The 18846-nt window shown below is 41.6% G+C and overlaps 1 protein-coding gene across 1 annotated transcript; it reads left to right on the top strand.

Moving 5' to 3' along the window:
* The first annotated feature begins 3785 nt into the window (after positions 1-3785).
* On the top strand, positions 3786-6302 carry LOC105051859 (uncharacterized). The gene has a single exon (XM_010932502.4). The coding sequence runs from the start codon at positions 3956-3958 to the stop codon at positions 5618-5620; it is 1665 nt and encodes a 554-aa protein (XP_010930804.1). The 5' UTR covers positions 3786-3955; the 3' UTR covers positions 5621-6302.
* Positions 6303-18846: the final 12544 nt, after the last annotated feature.

Genomic DNA, 18846 nt, shown 5'->3' with positions numbered 1-18846 from the left:
CAATAAAAATAAAATAATTTATCTAAATCTTTTGAATAAACTAGCCATCTTCTTTTATGCTTCTCTCAATTTGCTAACTTTTGAACTTAGTATATAGTAGAAAAATATCTTGAAAATTCATCTTTAGAAAAATCTATATCATCAATTCTAATTGGATCTTTTTCTACTAATAAATCTCTCAAATTTATATTAATATTTATCCATTAACTTGGATCATAAATATTTTTAGGAATGTAATCATTTAAATTAACAGATTAGTTCTCTTCACCATGACTTTGAGGATCATTTTGAATCTCTTCATTGACTTCTTCTTATTCTAATATTTTATTATCATCTAACTCTAACAGATTATTAACTTGTTCATTTAAGGAACATTCATCAATATTTTTTAATTTATTATTTTTATTACTTGTAAAAAATTTATCAAGAGTTTTTTTTGAGATTGTATTAAACTTTTAATTTTTTTTTTAAGCTTTGAATAACCAGATTCATATTTTCGAGTTGACATATTTAAATTCTTATTATAAATTATCAAAAAAATTTAACTATTACAATTATCTTATATTTTTTAAATAGCTAATACAAGATCAACAATCAAAATTTCTAATTCAATGAATCAAATATTAAATAAAATAATGACAAAATATAATAATATAATATAAATTTTAAATTAAATAAAAAATATGTAAAGATTAGAATAATAGTATCCAATTGTTAAATGCTGATTGCAAATGAGATAAATAATAAACTAATTTATAGTATCCGATTGTTGAATGCTGTTGTACAAGAGTACAAACTATAAAATATATGAGTTAGAGTTATTATCAAGAAGAAAAGTAAAGAGAATAATAAAGAAAAATTAAGAAATAGATACTATAAATTAAAAAAAATTATTTTTTTATAGAAAAGGAGAATTGTATTAATTTAGAGAAAAAATAAATAATCCTGTTGAACTTACAAACACAGAATGATCCAAACTATAAAACATCAAACACTTCCCAATCTCAACCAGTTTTGAGAATTTACAAACTTTCCGAAGGAGTATAAAAAGTAGATAAAAAATCAAAAATTAAATAAAATTTTATATTTTTATAGAGCTATATATGCTGTGTAAAATATGAATCATTAACAATATTTATGTCAAAGTATAAAAAAAAGTAAAAAAACAATCCATTTTTATAGAAGAAATGACCAAATGACCATTGGTGCTAGTCCGGTAATTGGTCAAAATTAATGAGACCAAATGACCGTTGGCGCTAGTCTGATAATTGGCCAAAATTAATGAAGCAGGCTGCCCACCGCCGACTCCCTTTTTTTTCCCACGTTGCCGTGCACAGTAACCACGTCTGCCACATGTTCCTCGGTTCTGAGGAAACACAAAAAAAAAGAGGAGCGACGGACCTTTCGTCTTCCACTCTTCCTTGCCACCAATGATCGGATGATCGATCGTCAGTGACTTGTCAGCCACTCAGGGCCTCCGATGAGTGGCGTCGTTCATTTTCTCGCAGGTCGAGCCGAAGAGGAGGACCTGGGGGCAGGGGCCTTCCAGAAAAATGAAATCATCCGCCATCGCGTTGCTCGCGGAGACCTTCGGTCTTTAGAAGAGTTTGACACGCGACGTCGGTGCCGTTCATCTTCTCGCAGGCCGAGCGGGGGGAGGGGGGCCTGGGGGCGGGGGCTTTTCGATAAAAAAAAGGGATCATCCACCATCGTGTCACTCGCAAAGACCTTCGATTCCGTGACCCATCTTCCTCACCACTGGTGACCAGCCGACCGCACGCTCAGCCGTTCTTCCTTGTCGTGGCGCCGTTCATCTTCTCGCAGGTTAAGCGAGGTGTCGGAGCCACCTGGGGACTGGAGGTGGCTGAGCGAGGGCCTTCCAGGGTAGAGACCTCTTGCCGTTCGTCTTCTCGAGGGCTGAGCAGGGGGCCTGGGGGTGGAACCATGGAGGGAGACCTTATCGGGGTGGAGGCTGGGAGGGGGAGGTAGCTGGGGCCTAAGGCAAGGGCTTCGGTGGCCTTGTCCTTCAGCCGCCCTTGTAAAAGACTTTTCATGAAATAAGAAAGACCAACCCAGAAAAATATTTTTATGAAATAATATATATTATGAATATATAATTAAAATGAGGGATCACAATTACAATGATTCATGCTCTATTTCATATACATTAAGATTGTTACAAGAAATCAACATCTTTTTCTCACTGTTAAAATTAATATATATGGTTTCAGATGAGTCATCAATACGCTTTCTCCTATATGTATTAAACTGCTCTAAATGAGGTTATTAATTTGGGAGTAACTTGAGCTTTATGCAAGCCAAAACCATAGTTTCTCTGTCATGCTTTCAATTGCTCTAATAAACCACGTGAAAAAAAAAAATGCTCTAATAGTTATTCCATTTTAATGATGCCATATTGGAGTTATTCAATTTTGACAAAGCTACAGGAGCTTTCATATAAAACTGTTATAGGTCTTAATAGTCGTGTCTGGCTATGCATCAACAATACTTAAAGTATAATTTATAAAGTCTTAATATAATTCGTAAATTTCTTCGTATAACAAGCCAGGCATATATTTTCAAAAATTAATTTGTAGATCTTGGTTCAAACTCGGACTTCCACCTAACAAAGTACCAAAGAACTAGCTCAATAATGTACCCACTTGCTTTCCGCTCAGAGGTCAAGGGTAAGAATATTGAAGTGGTGTTATTCGTTAAGACTTCAACCTCAGCTTGCGCAGAAATTTTTCCAGAATACAAAAATTCCTGGTACCGTGAGCGATGGTCACAAACTACCCAATAAAAAGGATAGTAATAATTACTTCCTTGAGTGTATTTCCATGTGAACACCGTGGAATACTGACGTGAACTTAAAAATAGTGTCTGCAACCCATTGGCCCACACTTTTTAAATTACCAACTTATCTTGGATTGAACATATCAAAATAGGGATGGCAGCTAGGTAGATATTTTCGGATATCCAACCCATCCCTAATCCTAATAAAATTTATTTAGCATATCTTAACAGGATTTGAGAATGATTTGGAACTAACCGATATTTTTTAAATTATCAACTTATCTTGGATTTAATGTATCAAAATAGAGATGGCAGTCAAGCGGATATTTTCGAATATCCAATCCACTCTAAATCCTAATAGGATTTATTTAGTATATCCTAAGACTTTAACTTTAGTTATCCAAAAATTTTTCTAGAATTCAAAAATTCTTGATACTGTGAGTAATGATCTCAAACTACTCAATAAGAAAAATAGTAATAATTAGAGTAAATTATCCTCGTCCCTCTTAAGATTTGAGGTAATTACATAATCCCATATAACGTTTTGAAAATATACACATAACTCCTAATCAAATATAAAAATTTAAAAAATTAAAAAATAAAAATTTATAAAATATTTTAAGACTTAAATAAATTAGATAGAGATGATATTAGTAAAAATTATCAAATAAATTGGTAGTTTATTTAACAGAAAAATATTCATAGCGAATTATGTGCCATATATATATATATATATATATATATATATATATATTAAAAATTAAATAATAAAATATATATTTTTAAAATATTAGATGAAAATTTGTAATTATCCTAAATTTTCAGGGAGTTCACTATAATTTATCTTAATAATTACTTCTTTGGGTGTATTTCTATGTGAATATCAGTGGTACACTGACGTACGGAAGGGGTGATTGGCTGTGAACGCAGGGCTGCTGGACGCTACCGACCCTGCCATGCTACTCACCACTTATCGACTGCCACATGTCCGTACTTCAAGTTTCCATGCCATTTCAGGCTTTCGGCAGAATTCTTGCATACAGCCTCTCCCGCCCCGTCGATAGAGCTCATATTCTTCGTCCTCTTGTTCTTTTCTCTTTCCTTGCCGCTGCCGTTCATTAAAAAAGAAAGAAAAGAAAAAAAAGAAAGGGAAAAAAAAATGCTCTCTGTACGAAGGACAATGCTTCTTCTCATAAAAAGGGTTTCTTCTTCTTCTAGTGTTCGGGCCCTTGCCGTTGCCGCGCCTTCTCCGGCCGATCCCCCGCCCCACCGCCTCGACGACCTCCTTCGATCCCACCTCGACTCCGGCGACGTCCCCGCCGCTGTCTCCCTCCTCCGCCACTCCTTCTACTCCCCCCTCGCCCCTCCTCCGGCTTCCTCCGTCAACCTCGTCTTTTCCCATCTCTCTAAATCCCGCCAGTTCGAGTCCGTCATCTCCCTCTACCACTCGCTCCGCGAGTCCGGTTTCTCCGCCGATTTGGTCTCCCTCAACATCCTCATCCACTGCTATTGTCAGACACGCCGACTGGACTTCGCCTTCAAGGTGTTCGACGAAATCCGCGAACGAAGCTACGCCCCTGATGTTGTCTCCTTCAACACTCTGATCAAGGGTTTCTGCAATGAAAACCGAGTTTCCGACGCTTTTAAGGTTTTACGCGAGATGAGGGAGAATGGGCCGAGTCCAAATGTCTACACCTATTCCATGTTGATCGGTCTCGTGTCGCGAGGTTGCTCAAATTCTGAGCTGGGCTTGGGTTTGATTCGAGAAATGTTGCAACTTGGATTGGAACCGAGCATGGTTAATTGCAACTGTGTTCTGACAGCGTTGTCTAAGCAGTTTAAGATCAATGCAGCAAAGGCTCTCTATGGGAGGATGAGTAAATCAGGAATTGTGGGAGATGTTGTCTCTTATACTTGTTTTCTTGATGTCCTGTGTCGAAAGAGGATGATAATGGAAGCAAAAATGCTTTTTTCTGAGATGCCAGACAAGGGGGTGGCACCCAATGTGGTGACCTACAATACTATGATTCATGGGCTCTGTGCTAATGGGCAGGGGAACAATGCAATGGGAATGTTAGACCAGATGGTGATACACGGTCTCCGGCCAAATATAGTCACCTACACAACAGTTATTGATGGGCTTTGTAGATATGGGAAGCTAGAAGAGACATTAAATCTTTTGGATGTGATGAGGCAGCAAGGGTTAGAGCCTGACAAGCAAATGTATGGCACGTTGCTCAATGGGTTGTGCAAAGGAGGCAGAGTGGAAAATGCACTGAAGCTATTTCGTGAAATTGAAGCTATTGGATTCAATGATATCGCTTCTTACAATAGTTTGATCAGCGGGTTTTGCAAACTGGGGAAGATGGAAGAAGCCAACAAGCTTTTTGAGGAGATCATGGAGAAAGGATTCAAACCTGATGTGGTTATGTATACCACATTGATGGATGGTTTCTGCAAGGTGGGTAAAGTTGAGGCTGCACAAGGGCTTATAGGTGCTATGGAAAGGCAGGGTCTTAAACCTGATTTAATCACCTATTCGACCATGGTAGATGGTTTTTGTGATATTGAGCAATTTGATGCCGCAGAAGAGCTATTGTGTGATATGGAAAGGCATGGGCTTGAACCAAACTCAGTTATCTTTAATAAGTTGGTATATGGTTTGTGCAAGGCAGGGAATTTTGGTAGAGCTGAGTATTATCTAGAAGAGATGAGCCGTAAAGGTCAACAAGTCAATGCCAAGACTCATCATATTCTTTCAAATGGTAGGGCAGGAAGATTCCAGGATGCTGAGAAATTGGCTCCTTCATGTGGCAGAGATTAGATGGAAACTGATGCTGGCATAAATTAGTGTATCTGTGATTATCACTGCAGAACAGTTTAACAAAGCTAAAGAAGATGGGTGACAGAAAAATGTTTCCAAAACCAATTTATAACTTACAATGCCAGCATTCAGATCAAAGGTAAAGATGAGGAAGCCATAACCATGTTTCATGAAATGGTTGTAAATGGCATTGCTTCATTTCCACATGCAGCTTATCTTTTCCAGAGCATTTATGTGTGCTGGCCAGCTTGGAAAGTTCTTCCATATGCTCCCAGTCACATTGGAAAGCAGGTAAAGAATGGAAGTTGATTTGCATGCTGTAACGGACGAATCTCATGCGGAAGCTGACTACTTGGAATGAAAGAACTGGTTGCAGGGCACTTGCTGTCAAACTAGTAGAGTGCTCAGACTGTCAGCTATTCATGTATTCTTATGATAGTTTGATTCTTTGAGCATAAAATGCTTCAAATTCTGCAGTATGAAAAGGCCAATTTATGACATGATTCTGTTGAACTAAGAAGTCATGATGTTCCTAGAAAATCATTCATATACAATTTGTAATACTTAATTTCATGCAATATGTTATATTTTCATGGAGCCCAGCGGCTTCTGTTCTGTTGTCAAAACAAGCACATATATTTTTTCAAATCATAATATGCCCTTATGGATGGTGACTTGAGAATTGTGATTTTGTGGGCAAATGGTGGAAGGCCTCCTTGGGAACTTCTCCCCATCAATTGACCCTGCCAGAAAGGGCGGATTATCCGAGCATACTTTCCAGAAGGACAACAACTAGCAGACTCCCCTGGTACTCGGAGATGGTCGATCTCTAGGTAGGAATTTCTATACCCTGTGCACAAGTTTGGCGGGACTCTCGGGGCCCAGGCCTCCAAAGGTGCGTTTGGTTATACTCTGTGATTTTTTATTTTTAATTTTTAAAATATATTTTTTATTTTTTTAATTTTTATTATTAAATAAAAATAAAAAAATAAAAAATATGTTTGATAACTACGTTACTATAAAGCAAAAAGCAACATTTGGAAATGACAGATGAAGAGTTCGGCGAACGAAAAGTATTTCAGAAGGGAGGGAGAAGGAGGTGGAGAGGTGAAAAGCTCGACGAAGAAGAAGGATTCGGACTCTTTACTTTTTAATTTGATATTTTTGATATAAAAAAATAAAAATAAAAAAATAAATTTTGTAAAATAAAAAATTTTTGTTTTGCATATAAAGTAATTATTTTGATTATTTTGATTTTGATTTTTTATTTTTTATGATGTTATCAAATATTATTTTTTAATTTTTATTTTTAAAAATTAAAAAATAAAAAATATATTTTTTTAATGTCTAACCAAAGGCACCCTAAATTTTTAGGTTTTCATGCTCTGACCATTCTTTTTATCTATATCTTGTCGCGTATCAAATATATAATTTCTTGATAGGTTTCGTGATGGAGCCTGCACCGCTATCATACCATCCTACTGGGTTTAATTTGCTGAAATTGCTGTTCTTTCAGGGGACACTGCTGGAATTGGTTTCATAGGTTGCTGGTGCCTTGCTTTCTGTCAGGTAGCTGCTCTACTTAATGACTTGAGGTTGTTGACACTTTAGTGAATTAGGATTGGCTAATCTTATAGAGATGCTCTTCAGGTTGTCATGTTGGCATTGCAATATTTCGTGAGAAAAGCTTGTTCTAAATTTTTAGTTTTCCTTTTTTTTTTTCCCTTTAAGACTGGGTCAGCTCAGAGATGCCAAGAGTTTGATAGAATTCATATTGTTTTCATAACAATTTCTCTGGCTCTTATGGACAATTTATTATTGCTTTCTCTGCATAGCCACATAGGTGCGACTTTCCTAATAATGAAAAAAAAACAAAATTGTATTCAGGCAAGTCTAAGTTTGCTCTTGGCTATTGGAAAGTATTTTCTTTATTGTTGGTTGCAACATTCTATGGTCTGTGAGAAATGATGGTGTTCCAGAACTTATCTCTTATGTACTAATGGCTGTCAAGAGACAACTCAATAACAGAAAAAAGGAGAGGGCCCTATGATAGAGAAGCTACACAGAATCACGGTTTACACAATCCATTCGTAATTAATCCTGCTGAGGATTTTTGGGTGAATATTTTGAAACAAAAATATATCTAGAGGCAGCTGTTTAAACAACAGTTAACACGATGCTGGATCAACTTTTTTGCATGCTTCATTCTCTTGAAAGGGTGGTTTAGAAGTTCTAGAATGAGCATGATTGTAAAATAAATTGCAATTAACAAATTGCCTGTTTGTTCTGATCTTCAGGAGATTTTATCAATGCAATTAAATGTCGATTTTTGAACTTTAGGGTCTTAGCTGCAGTAAATTGTGCAATTATCAAACAAAAAGAAGAAAAAGAAAATTATGATACCACTGGAATGTATGCCATTGCGATACAAATTAGTCCCAGCCATCTTTGGTTGAGGTCTAGTCTCAATGGCTAGAGTGCTTTCTATATAATTTTTGCTTTGTTGGGTATAAAATACCTCCCGACCGAAGTTTGTAAAAGACCGATCCTTCCAGGACTTTTCCGGCTTCCGATCTTGTGTGGCGTCTTTCTGAACCCTCTCGACCGTCCGAGCTTTCATAATACCGTCCAGACTTCTCTGACAATGAGCTTCTCCACCCATCTACCGGGCTGTTCCAAAGGCTCTCTGGGCCTCACTGTCAGCCGACCTTCTACAGTGATCAACTACTCTCCGAATTTCTTCCGGACTTCGTCAATATCCGAGCTTCTCCGACAACGAGATTCCTACAGTAATCAGACTCCATCCAAGTTTCTACGGTGGTCGACCGTCTTCAGGATTCCAATCGAACTCCTGCGAGAGCCGAACTTCTACTACGGGCGGTCTACTCCGAACTCCTACAGCGGATGGTCTACTCCGGATATCGACTGTAAGTAAATTTCATTCGAGCCTCTACAGTAAATAAATTTCTTTCGAACTTCTATTACAGGTAGACTTCAGTCGAGCTTCTTCGTAGTCGGATCCCAGACGAGCTTCTACAATGGGACAGGATCCACCGGCCAGATCGCTACTCCGAGCTCCCACGACAACCGATCTTCGATCGAGCTTCTACAATAAGCGGTCTCTTTTCAGCCTTCTACAAGAACCAGACTCCATCCGAACTTTCATAGCGGATAGATATCGGACGAGCTTCTACGACGGACGAACTCCGGTAGCTGGATTTCTACAATGGTCGATTGCCTCCGGTGTTTGTCGAACCTTCCCAACGCCATCCGAAGTCCACCGCCAGCCGATCCTCCGCCAGATTCTTCATGAAACCGGACTTTTTCGGTGGATAATCTTCAATGAGCTTCTACATCAGGCGAATCCCAGACGGACTTCTCTAGCAATCGGACTCCTATCGGACTTCATCAACAGAAAGTCTCCATTCGAGCTTCTACAGCAGATGACTCCCGCTTGTAGCATCAGCGCCTGAAGCATCCGACAACAGTAGACTCGTCAGCAGCCTCGAAAACATCCGAGCTTCTCCCAGATCGACGGGATAGAGAGCCATTCCGCTCCATCAGATATCCCAGCCGAGCTCCGACCGACAGATCTGAACTCTCTAGCAAGTCACGACAATGGCCACTACCCTACTCCATTCTCTACAATGGATTCCGCGTGGCTCCACCACTCTCTGGTAAGTCGCGACAACGGACACCACTCCACTCTCCGGGCTCTATCACTCTCTGGCAAGTCGCGACAACGGACACCACTCCACTCTCTGTAACAAACTCCACGTGGTCCTGAATGACTCCTGACGCCACTACTCTCCGTAACAAACTCCGCACGGCTCTGAATAGCCCACTACCAGGCGGTTATAGACGTCACTGTCAATCAGTTATGCTCTCCGTCTATAAAAAGGAGGACCCCCAGATACGTTCTTCTCTAAGCTCTAAACTCTATCTAGAAACTCTACTAAAATTCTCACTGGAGCACTCCATTTCTGTTGAAGCAGAGTACTGACTTGAGCATCGGAGGGTCTTATCGGAGCACCCCCAACTCCGATTTAGACTTCCCTTGCAGGTCCCGACGACGGTCGCGGTCATCTTAACTCAAGCAACTTCGGCTTCGATGGAATTCTGCACCAACAGAATTGACGCTAGAGGAAGGACGGCTGTGTCTTCGCAGTACCCTTATTCTTAAAGGAGTGCTCAACGGGACTGCCTCCGGTCATCTTCTCTGACATCCTCTTCTTCTTCTCCTACTAGATCTCCACCTGATGCCTCCCCAAAAGATATCCACCAGGCGATCCACGGCCTCCATGGTCAGATCTCAGGCTCTGGCCTCGCCTCCAGTTTTTCAGGCTCCTCCTCCTCCTCCGGTAATGGCGGTCGGCATGGAGCAGTTCGACCTGCTGGTTCAGCAGGTCAGAGGCCTCACCGAAGCAGTGCAGGTCATGCAGCAGCAGCAGCAACAGCCGCAGGCGTCAGTGCGGTTGGAAAGAGCATCATCGGAGTTCCAAAATCCGATAGTAGGGTGGGCCACCTGGGTCAGTCGCCCTGTCTTCTCCGGAAAGGGGAATCCGAGGGTGGAGAGCCCTCAATCTGATCACGATTCCACTCCTGGAGGATCCCTACCTCCAATCTATCAGAAGATCCTCGAGACTCACAGTCGAGAGGACCTCCTGGATCAAAGGCTCCAGGAGATGAACCGGTGGATCGAAGAGCTCCGCCACGCTCCCCCTGCTTATGGTGAGGACATATGTATTGACCCTCCTTTCTCTCAAATGATCATGCAGGAACCGATTCTGCCAAACTTCAAGCTCCCCCAATTCGAAAGCTACGACGAGACCACGAATCCGGTTAACCACCTGGAGGCCTTCCGAATAATGATGCTGCTCCATGGCGCGCCAGACACCATCCTATGCCGAGCTTTTCCATCTACCTTGAAGGGAGCAGTAAGGAACTGGTACTCGATGCTGAAGTCGGGTACTATCTTCTCCTTTAATCAGATGAGCCACCAGTTTGCGGCTCATTTTGTTAGCAGCTGGCATCTCCGGAGAGGTTTGGAGTCCCTTATCAACATCAAGCAGAAGGAGGGAGAATCCATCCGAGCCTACGTCAATTGCTTTAACGTTGCTGCGCTGGAGGTCTGAAACTTGGACCAATCGATCGCGATGGCCACCCTGAAGGGCGGTCTTCAAAAGAACGATCTTCTGTTTTCTCTGGAAAAAAAAAATCCCAGGGACTTTGCTGATTTGCTGGCTCGGGCCGAAGGATATGCCCAAGCAGAAGAAGCCTTCAAGATGAAGGACGAGGAGGCCTCGAAACAGCGGCAGGCGGGGGACTCCAGCAAGCCCACAGTCGAAAAAGGGCCGAGTGAAGCTCGGCCACATTCTCGAACTCCCTCCGAACACAAGCGTGTCCAGACTCTTCCCCGGGTTCGTAGGCAGAGGAGCCCGGACCACAGAGTTCGGCGGAGCTCTCCCCCGGGAAGATTCCACAGCTACGCCCCTCTCAACACATTGAAAACTCAAGTACTGATGGAGGTTAGGGAACAGCTGCCAAGGCCGGAAAGAATGTGCACACACTCTGGGAAGCGCAATCCTAACAAGTTCTGCCTCTATCATCGTGACCACAGCCACGACACGGAGGAGTGTATTCAGTTCCGAGATGAGATCGAGGAGCTCATCAGACGAGGTCGGCTCGACAGATTCATTCGACGCCGACCTGAAGGTAGGGAAGACCGGCCTAGGGTCCTGCCACAGCTGGAGCCGCCAAGGAGGGAGGAGCAGCCTGAAGATCGACCTCTGATTGGGATCATCAACTCCATCTCAGGAGAACCCCGACGGGGAGCAGACCTTCCGCAGCCATAGGATTCGAAAAATCTACGGATGTATTACCAATAACTTTGCCTTCAATAAAGATTTTATATTTGCATATTTATCCTTTTAGCATGAGCTTATAACGACAGGAAGTAACTCTCTCATTCAGTCGAAATTAAGCGTGTTAGGAACAGGAGAAAAATCTCGTCTTAATATGAGCAAAGTTGAAGGCCCGGTTACTTAAAGACCGGACGGAGGGAGAGGCCCTCGTAACGGCCCTTATGTGCGCCCACGGTCTTATTAGGAACAGGAGGAGAACCTCGTCTTAACATGAGCAAAGTCGAAGGCTCGGTTACTTAAAGACCAGATGGGGGGAGAGGCCCACGCAACGGCCCTTATGTGCCCCCACAATCTTATTAGGAACAGGAGGAGAACCTCATCCTAACATGAGCAAAGTCGAAGGCCCGGTTACTTAAAGACTGGATGGGGGGAGAGGCCCTTGCAACGGCCTTTATGTGCCCCCACAGCCTTGTTAGGAACAGGAGGAGAACCTCGTCCTAACATGAGCAAAGTCGAAGGTCCGATTACTTAAAGATCGGATGGGGGGAGAGGCCCTCGCAACGGCCCTTATGTGCCCCCACAGCCTTGTTAGGAACAGGAGGAGAACCTTGTCCTAACATGAGCAAAGTCGAAGGCCCGGTTACTTAAAGACCGGATGGGGGGAGAGGCCCTCGCAGCGGCCCTTATGTGCCCCCACAGCCCTGTTAGGAACAGAAGGAGAACCTCGTCCTAACATGAGCTGAAATTGACCGTCGGAAACAAGAGGAGAACCTTGTCCTGACGTAAATAAAGGCCCAGTCGATCAAGACCGGACGAGGAGGAAAGTCTCCTCAACAGCTCCTCTACGCTCTCACGACTCCGTAAAGAGCAGAGGAAAAATCCTCACTCAAACACAAGAAAAAAGAGAGAGATGAAAAGGGAAAGCGACGAACTACACTAGTGATAAGTGAAAAACAAACTACATCAAAGACCCAAGGGACCTCGTCTCAACGAGGAAGGATACTCCTATCAAGAAACCCTCAGTCCCTAAGAGAGAACTCAACACAGGCCGAGGAGAAATCGACTTCCTCAAAGTAACGAGAAGTTTGGGTCCCCAAGCTTGAGCATCGGGAGGAAGCGTCAAACTCAAATGGCCTCGAAAAGACCTACGGTCACGAACAAAAAAGACAAATCAACACGGCAGCAATCGAAAATCTTTAAACAACGACGGTATCGAACAAGACAAAAGACAAAAGAAATTCGGTAAATGACAACTCAATATCAGAATGGACAAGATAATGAAAAATTTTCTTTTCATTTCATTAGTGAAGTATACATTACAAAGCTTTGAAGGCCAAAAAGAGAAACGACAAGAAAAGAAAGAGAATACATGGAAGGAAAAAAAAACGGGGGGGGCCTGGAGCAGTTATGATCGCGGATCTCCTCTGGCCGACCTACGCTCACCGCGTGTCCCACTCACCATGGCAGGCGGCTGGAAACGACTGGCAGCTGACAAAATCATTATTGCACCGTACCTAGAGCCACGCCCCAGTAAAAATTCTGAAAAAATCTTTTCGGATCGCTTTGATTTGAAAAGACTCCGGCATCAGCACGCCAAGCGCCAAAATATCTAGCAACCACCGAGTGCAGAAATCGAGGGGGGGCAACTTCGGCCATGAGAATTTCTCTATACTCCCTTCATTCGAAACCTGAACTCGAAAGTAGGGAGACTGGTGTTGGGTATAAAATACCCCCCGGTCGAAGTTTGTAAATGACTGACCCTTCCAGGACTTTTCTGACTTCCGACCTTGTGTGGCGTCTCTCTGAACCCCCTCGATCGTTCGAGCTTCCATAATACCGTCCAGACTTCTTCGACAATAAGCTTCTCCACCCATCTACCGGGCTATTCCAAAGGCTCTCTGGGCCTCACTGTCAGCCGACCTTCTATAGTGATCAACTATTCTCCGAACTTCTTCCGGACTTCGTCAATATCCGAGCTTCTCCGACAACGAGATTCCTACAGTAATCAGACTCCATCCAAGTTTCTACGGCGGTCGATCGCCTTCAGGATTCCAACCGAGCTCCTACGAGAGCCGAACTTCTACTACAGATGGTCTACTTAGAACTCCTACAGCAGACGGTCTACTCCGAATATCTACTGTAAGCAAATTCCATTCGAGCCTCTATTGTAAACAAATTTCTTCCAAACTTCTATTACAGGTAGACTTCAGTCAAGCTTCTTCGTAGCCGGATCCCAGACGAGCTTCTACAATGGGACAGGATCCACCGGCCAGGTCGCTACTTCGAGCTCCCACGACAACCGATCTTCGACCGAGCTTCTACAATAAGCGGTCTCCTTTCAGCCTTCTACAAGAACCAGACTCCGTCCGAACTTCCATAGCAGATGGATATCGGACGAGCTTCTACGATGGACGGACTCCGACAGCTGGATTTCTACAACGGTCGATTGCCTCCGGTGTCTGTCGAACCTTCCCAACGTCATCCGAAGTCCATCGTCGGTCGACCCTCCGCTAGATTCTTCATGAAACTAGACTTCTTCAGTGGATAATCTTCAGATGAGCTTTCACATCAGGCGAATCACAGATGGACTTCTCTAGCAATCGGACTCCTACCAGACTTCACCAACAGAAAGTCTCCATCCGAGCTTCTACAGCAGATGACTCCTGCCTGTAGCATCAGCGTCTGAAGCATCCGACAACAGTAGACTCGTCAGCAGCTTCGAAAATATTCGAGCTTCTCCCAGATCGATGGGATAGAGAGCCATTTCGTTCCATCAGATATCCCAATCGAGCTCCGACCGACAGATCCGAACTCTTTGGCAAGTCACGACAATGGCCACTACCCTACTCCACTCTCTGCAACAGATTTCGCATGGCTCCACCACTCTCTGGCAAGTCGCGACAATGGATACCACTCCACTCTCCGGGCTCTACCACTCTCTGGCAAGTCGCGACAACAGACACCACTCCACTCTCAGTAACAACTCCACGTGGCCCTGAACGACCCCTGACGTCACTACTCTCCGTAACAAACTCCGCACGGCTCTGAACAGCCCACTATTAGGCGGTTATAGATGTCGCTATCAATCAGTTACGCTCTCCGTCTATAAAAAGGGGGACCCCCAGATACGTTCTTCTCTAAGCTCTAAACTCTATCTCGAAATTCTGCTAAAATTTTCACTGGAGCACTCCATTTCTGTTAAAGCAGAGTACTGACTTGAGCATCGGAGGGTCTTGTCGGAGCACCTCCAACTCCGATTTAGACTTCCCTTGCAGGTCCCGGCGGCGGCCGCAGTCATCTTAACTCTAGCAACTCCGGCTTCGGCAGAATTCTGCACCAACATGCTTTAATAGTTTGTTTATCCTCTTTTTTTAGAGAGAGAGTGAGAGAGAGAGAGGAGGGTTTGATTAGGATTTGATTGAGTAGATATTCACTCGGATCAATCATGTATCAACGTTTCAAGTCATTGGATATAATCTATCATATTTAAAATTATTTAGATATCAAAAACTATATAATTTAGATATATATAACTTATATATCAAATGGTCAAAAATTTGGGTTGTTTAAATTTAGTAAAATAATTTGTTTTTTGATTATTTATTGCATAGATTATGATTTTTAAATTATAATTTTTTTATTATATAAATAATTTAATAATAATAGATCATATTAAATAATTTGGGTTATCAATATTAGACTGTCATCATTTAATATTGATTCGATTGGATTTGGGTGGAGATCGATCAAATAAATCTTAAGAGAGGAATTTTTTTTTTTTTAGGTAGAAAACAGAACAGCTGCTATTTTCATAAAGGAACTCAAACCCATCGTCCGAAGCTACAAAAGCACAACAAAACATCCACGGAGCGTGGCATACATTGTGATTGGCCCACTGCGTACATAATTACAAGGATAAACATCAAACATAGACACTGCTCGATGCAGTCCTCAAGGAGGGATTTGTTTTATTATTATTTTTTATTAAATATTTTTAAAAATACGATCGTTCAAAATTTATTTTCGAATTTACAGTTCATGCATAATTTCATGTGATTTCATGATCACAGAACCACTTGACGTGGCATAGAAAATCACCGTTTGAGATGGCAAGTTCAATGAACACACCAGTCCAAGTGGCATTTTTAGAAATCACCAATCCAATTGATGAGTTCAGAGAAATGGCCCGTTGGATCGATGATTTCAATCCTCTTCTATTTGTCATGTCTGTATTCTAGCCTGAATCAATCTTATGATTTCAAAAAAAGATGAAAATATTTCAAAAGGAAAAAAAGCTCGAGTAGACAAAAGACAACAAAAATCTCAGGGTAAGTATGAATAGGATTTATTTCTGAACTCTGAGTTTAGTAAAAAATATCAAGCAAATTTTTTTCAACGAAAAGATGTAGGGGGAAGGATAGTTAAGTTCTTTTAGTAATTTTTGAATTAAATTTTTATTTGAAAGAATGGATTGGCTTTTTATGATCATGTTGAACAAGCCAACATATCCTACTCTAGTTAAATATTTTTATAGTAACTTTAGCTTTGATAGATCAGCTTGTTTTATTTTATCCTTTGTAAAAGAAAAGACTATCGAGTTTGACTGTGATATTTTTAGTCAAATTTTAGGTATTCCATCAGATGGTGATAGATATTTTAATATCACTTGTTAGAGTCATAATAGATTAGGTTACTGTAGTTGTATTAGAACTATTTTTGAGGACGATAGTTTGGGGCAAACAAATAAACCTAGTGCACATCTATTACCACTGAAAAATAGATTAATTCATCATATATTAACATCCAATTTTCTGCCTAGAGGAGGTCATGGAGATAATATATCACACATGGATATTTATCTCCTCACAAGAATTCTTTCGGGTGATAAAGTTAATCTGCTATATGTAATGATAAACTATATGATTGAATGTCTTGAAAAATTCAAAACCTGTTTGCCTTATGGAGTTGTTCTAACTGCTAACTTTGAGGCCTTTGATATCCCTATCACTAATGATGATAAAGTTGTTGAGGTCAGACCCACTGACATCTACGATAAGTCATTTATAAAGCGTATGGGCTATATTTTTACTGATGATGGTTGGAAGCATACATCTACTGGTGAAGAAGAAAGTCATCATGCCGACATTGCTCAGCCCAGTCATCATATGCAGTCTGATTAGCAATCTTATGATGTGCATGCATTGTTTGCTCGATTTGATGCACTGAAGACTGATGTCAGAGAGGGATTTGTATGTATGGACAAGGGGTTTGCACGATTTAATCAGTTCATACAGCATTTTTATCGTCAATTTTCTGTACCTCCATAGGACTTTGCAGTGGATGATTAAGCTCCTACTTGTTATTTCACTATTTGAGGCCTCACTTGATGATGTATCATCTATTTTATTTATTTTTTTTGTAATGTAATCTTGTTTGTTTTCTAATGAAATTATGTATTATTAATCGATCAACCAGTCTTCTCAGTCGATCGACCATAGAAAGTCGAGCGGATCTCTTGCTCAATTGATCTAGCCAATCGATCAGGGTGTCTGGTTAGTCGATTGCACTCAGTCAACCTGTATTTTTAGTCGGTCGACCATAGAAAGCCGAGTGGATGCCCATTTGAGCCAGTCGGTCGACCACGTATCTGGTCGGTTAACCACTGTCGGTCAACCAATCTTCTCAGTCAATCGATCGTAGAAAATCGAGCGATTCGCCTTGTCGCTCTGGCCGGTCGACTACGGTGTCGGCTGGCCGACTGAGGCCGATCGATCAATCTTCTCAGTCAGTTGATCGTAGAAAGTTGAGCGGATCATGGCTGCCCGATTGATCCAATCGGTCGATCAGGATGTCCTGTTGGTCGATCAAGGTTTGGCTCGTTTGGTCCGATCGATTGATCGCAATAGCTCTAGCTCATGCTAGAGTGGTTGATTGCCAGAAAACCCTGGTTGACCGTCTGAAAACCCTGGTCGACCAGCACGACTCCAACCCGATTGACTACCTTGTTTGATTCGAGATGGAAAACATGGGGGAGGCTTAGCTACTTATCTAAGCTAAAACAAAGAAAGCCATAGAAACATGAGTTCGGTTTAGGATGAGGGGGGATTGAGGAGATTAGGGTTCGATTTAAGACTAACACATAACCTAGACCGAATAAATGATAAGCAACATGAAAAAATCAAAATCGCGCATTATATCTCCATCTGAGCATCATACAAATAACATATCCTGATCATCATACTCTATTTCAAAATCAATAAATAAATAAATTTATTTATAGAACTAGCAATCCAAATGTTAGAAACATGTAATACAAAACAAATGAAGTCCAACATCATGGAATTGATCAACTAAAAACTTGAACATCAGATTGGCACAATCAACTCCAAACAAAGTCCCATGTAGGTATAATTAAATCAAAAATAGAATCAAGTCCCACATGGCAGTCGTCGCTTCCTCCTGGGTGGTTGCTTGCAACATGGGATAGGTTGGGCTTCACTTGGACTCCCATGCTCCTCGATGCCATGCTCTATCTGCGTGACAGTGTCATCTACAACTTCCTCACCTATAATGCCCGCAGTATGACTCGAAGCTCTCTGATGGGTAACGTCATCTGCAACAACTCTAAAATGCGCTACTGTATCATCACCAGATTGAAATCGTGTCATGTCGTCGTGTATATAAGCCTCTGATGATATATAAGAATTGAATGAAGGAAACTCCAGCACCTAAAACTTAGAGCTGTATTCGATCGGGTAGCTCATCTATGCATCTCAGGCGGTACTCCTGACAATGATGGATAATGATAAGGTGAAGGTGTGGATGCTGATGCACTGTACTCCATGGTGATATGCTCGTGCTCATCGATGGCATGAAGGACCGACAGCATATATCCTGTATAATTGGCACAGATGTAGACATAGAATCTGGGCTACAAAGATGATAGATCTGCACCGGACTTCCACTCTAATAAAAAAAGATCAATCAAATATATGAATATTAATTAAAAAAATATAAAAAAATTATTACTTACCAGATAATCAAACATCGCATCAAAATGACAAATGAAATGATAAGTGATGTGATGGTACCACTCCATGTAATCATCATAATAATGCATGGCACGATTCACTACTGGTCCATTCACAACATGGTCTTGTCGATCCTCCCATATTGCAAAAAAGTGCTGATGAGTGATGCTCCAGTCCTGATCCTAGCGACCCCTAAGATCGATATGATGCAGTCTAGAATCCATGTCACAGTTAGGTGGAACAACCTGATGGATCCCAAACTGCCGCATCACCTTATCGGGATTGTGCCACTCTATAATATGAAAATATAAAAGTGGCACCTAACATCGCC

This window comes from Elaeis guineensis, chromosome 2, assembly GCF_000442705.2.
Source record: "Elaeis guineensis isolate ETL-2024a chromosome 2, EG11, whole genome shotgun sequence".
Taxonomy (NCBI): Eukaryota; Viridiplantae; Streptophyta; class Magnoliopsida; order Arecales; family Arecaceae; genus Elaeis; species Elaeis guineensis.
The sequence above is the reverse complement of the archived record's forward strand: the minus strand, read 5'-3'. Positions and strand labels throughout refer to the sequence as shown.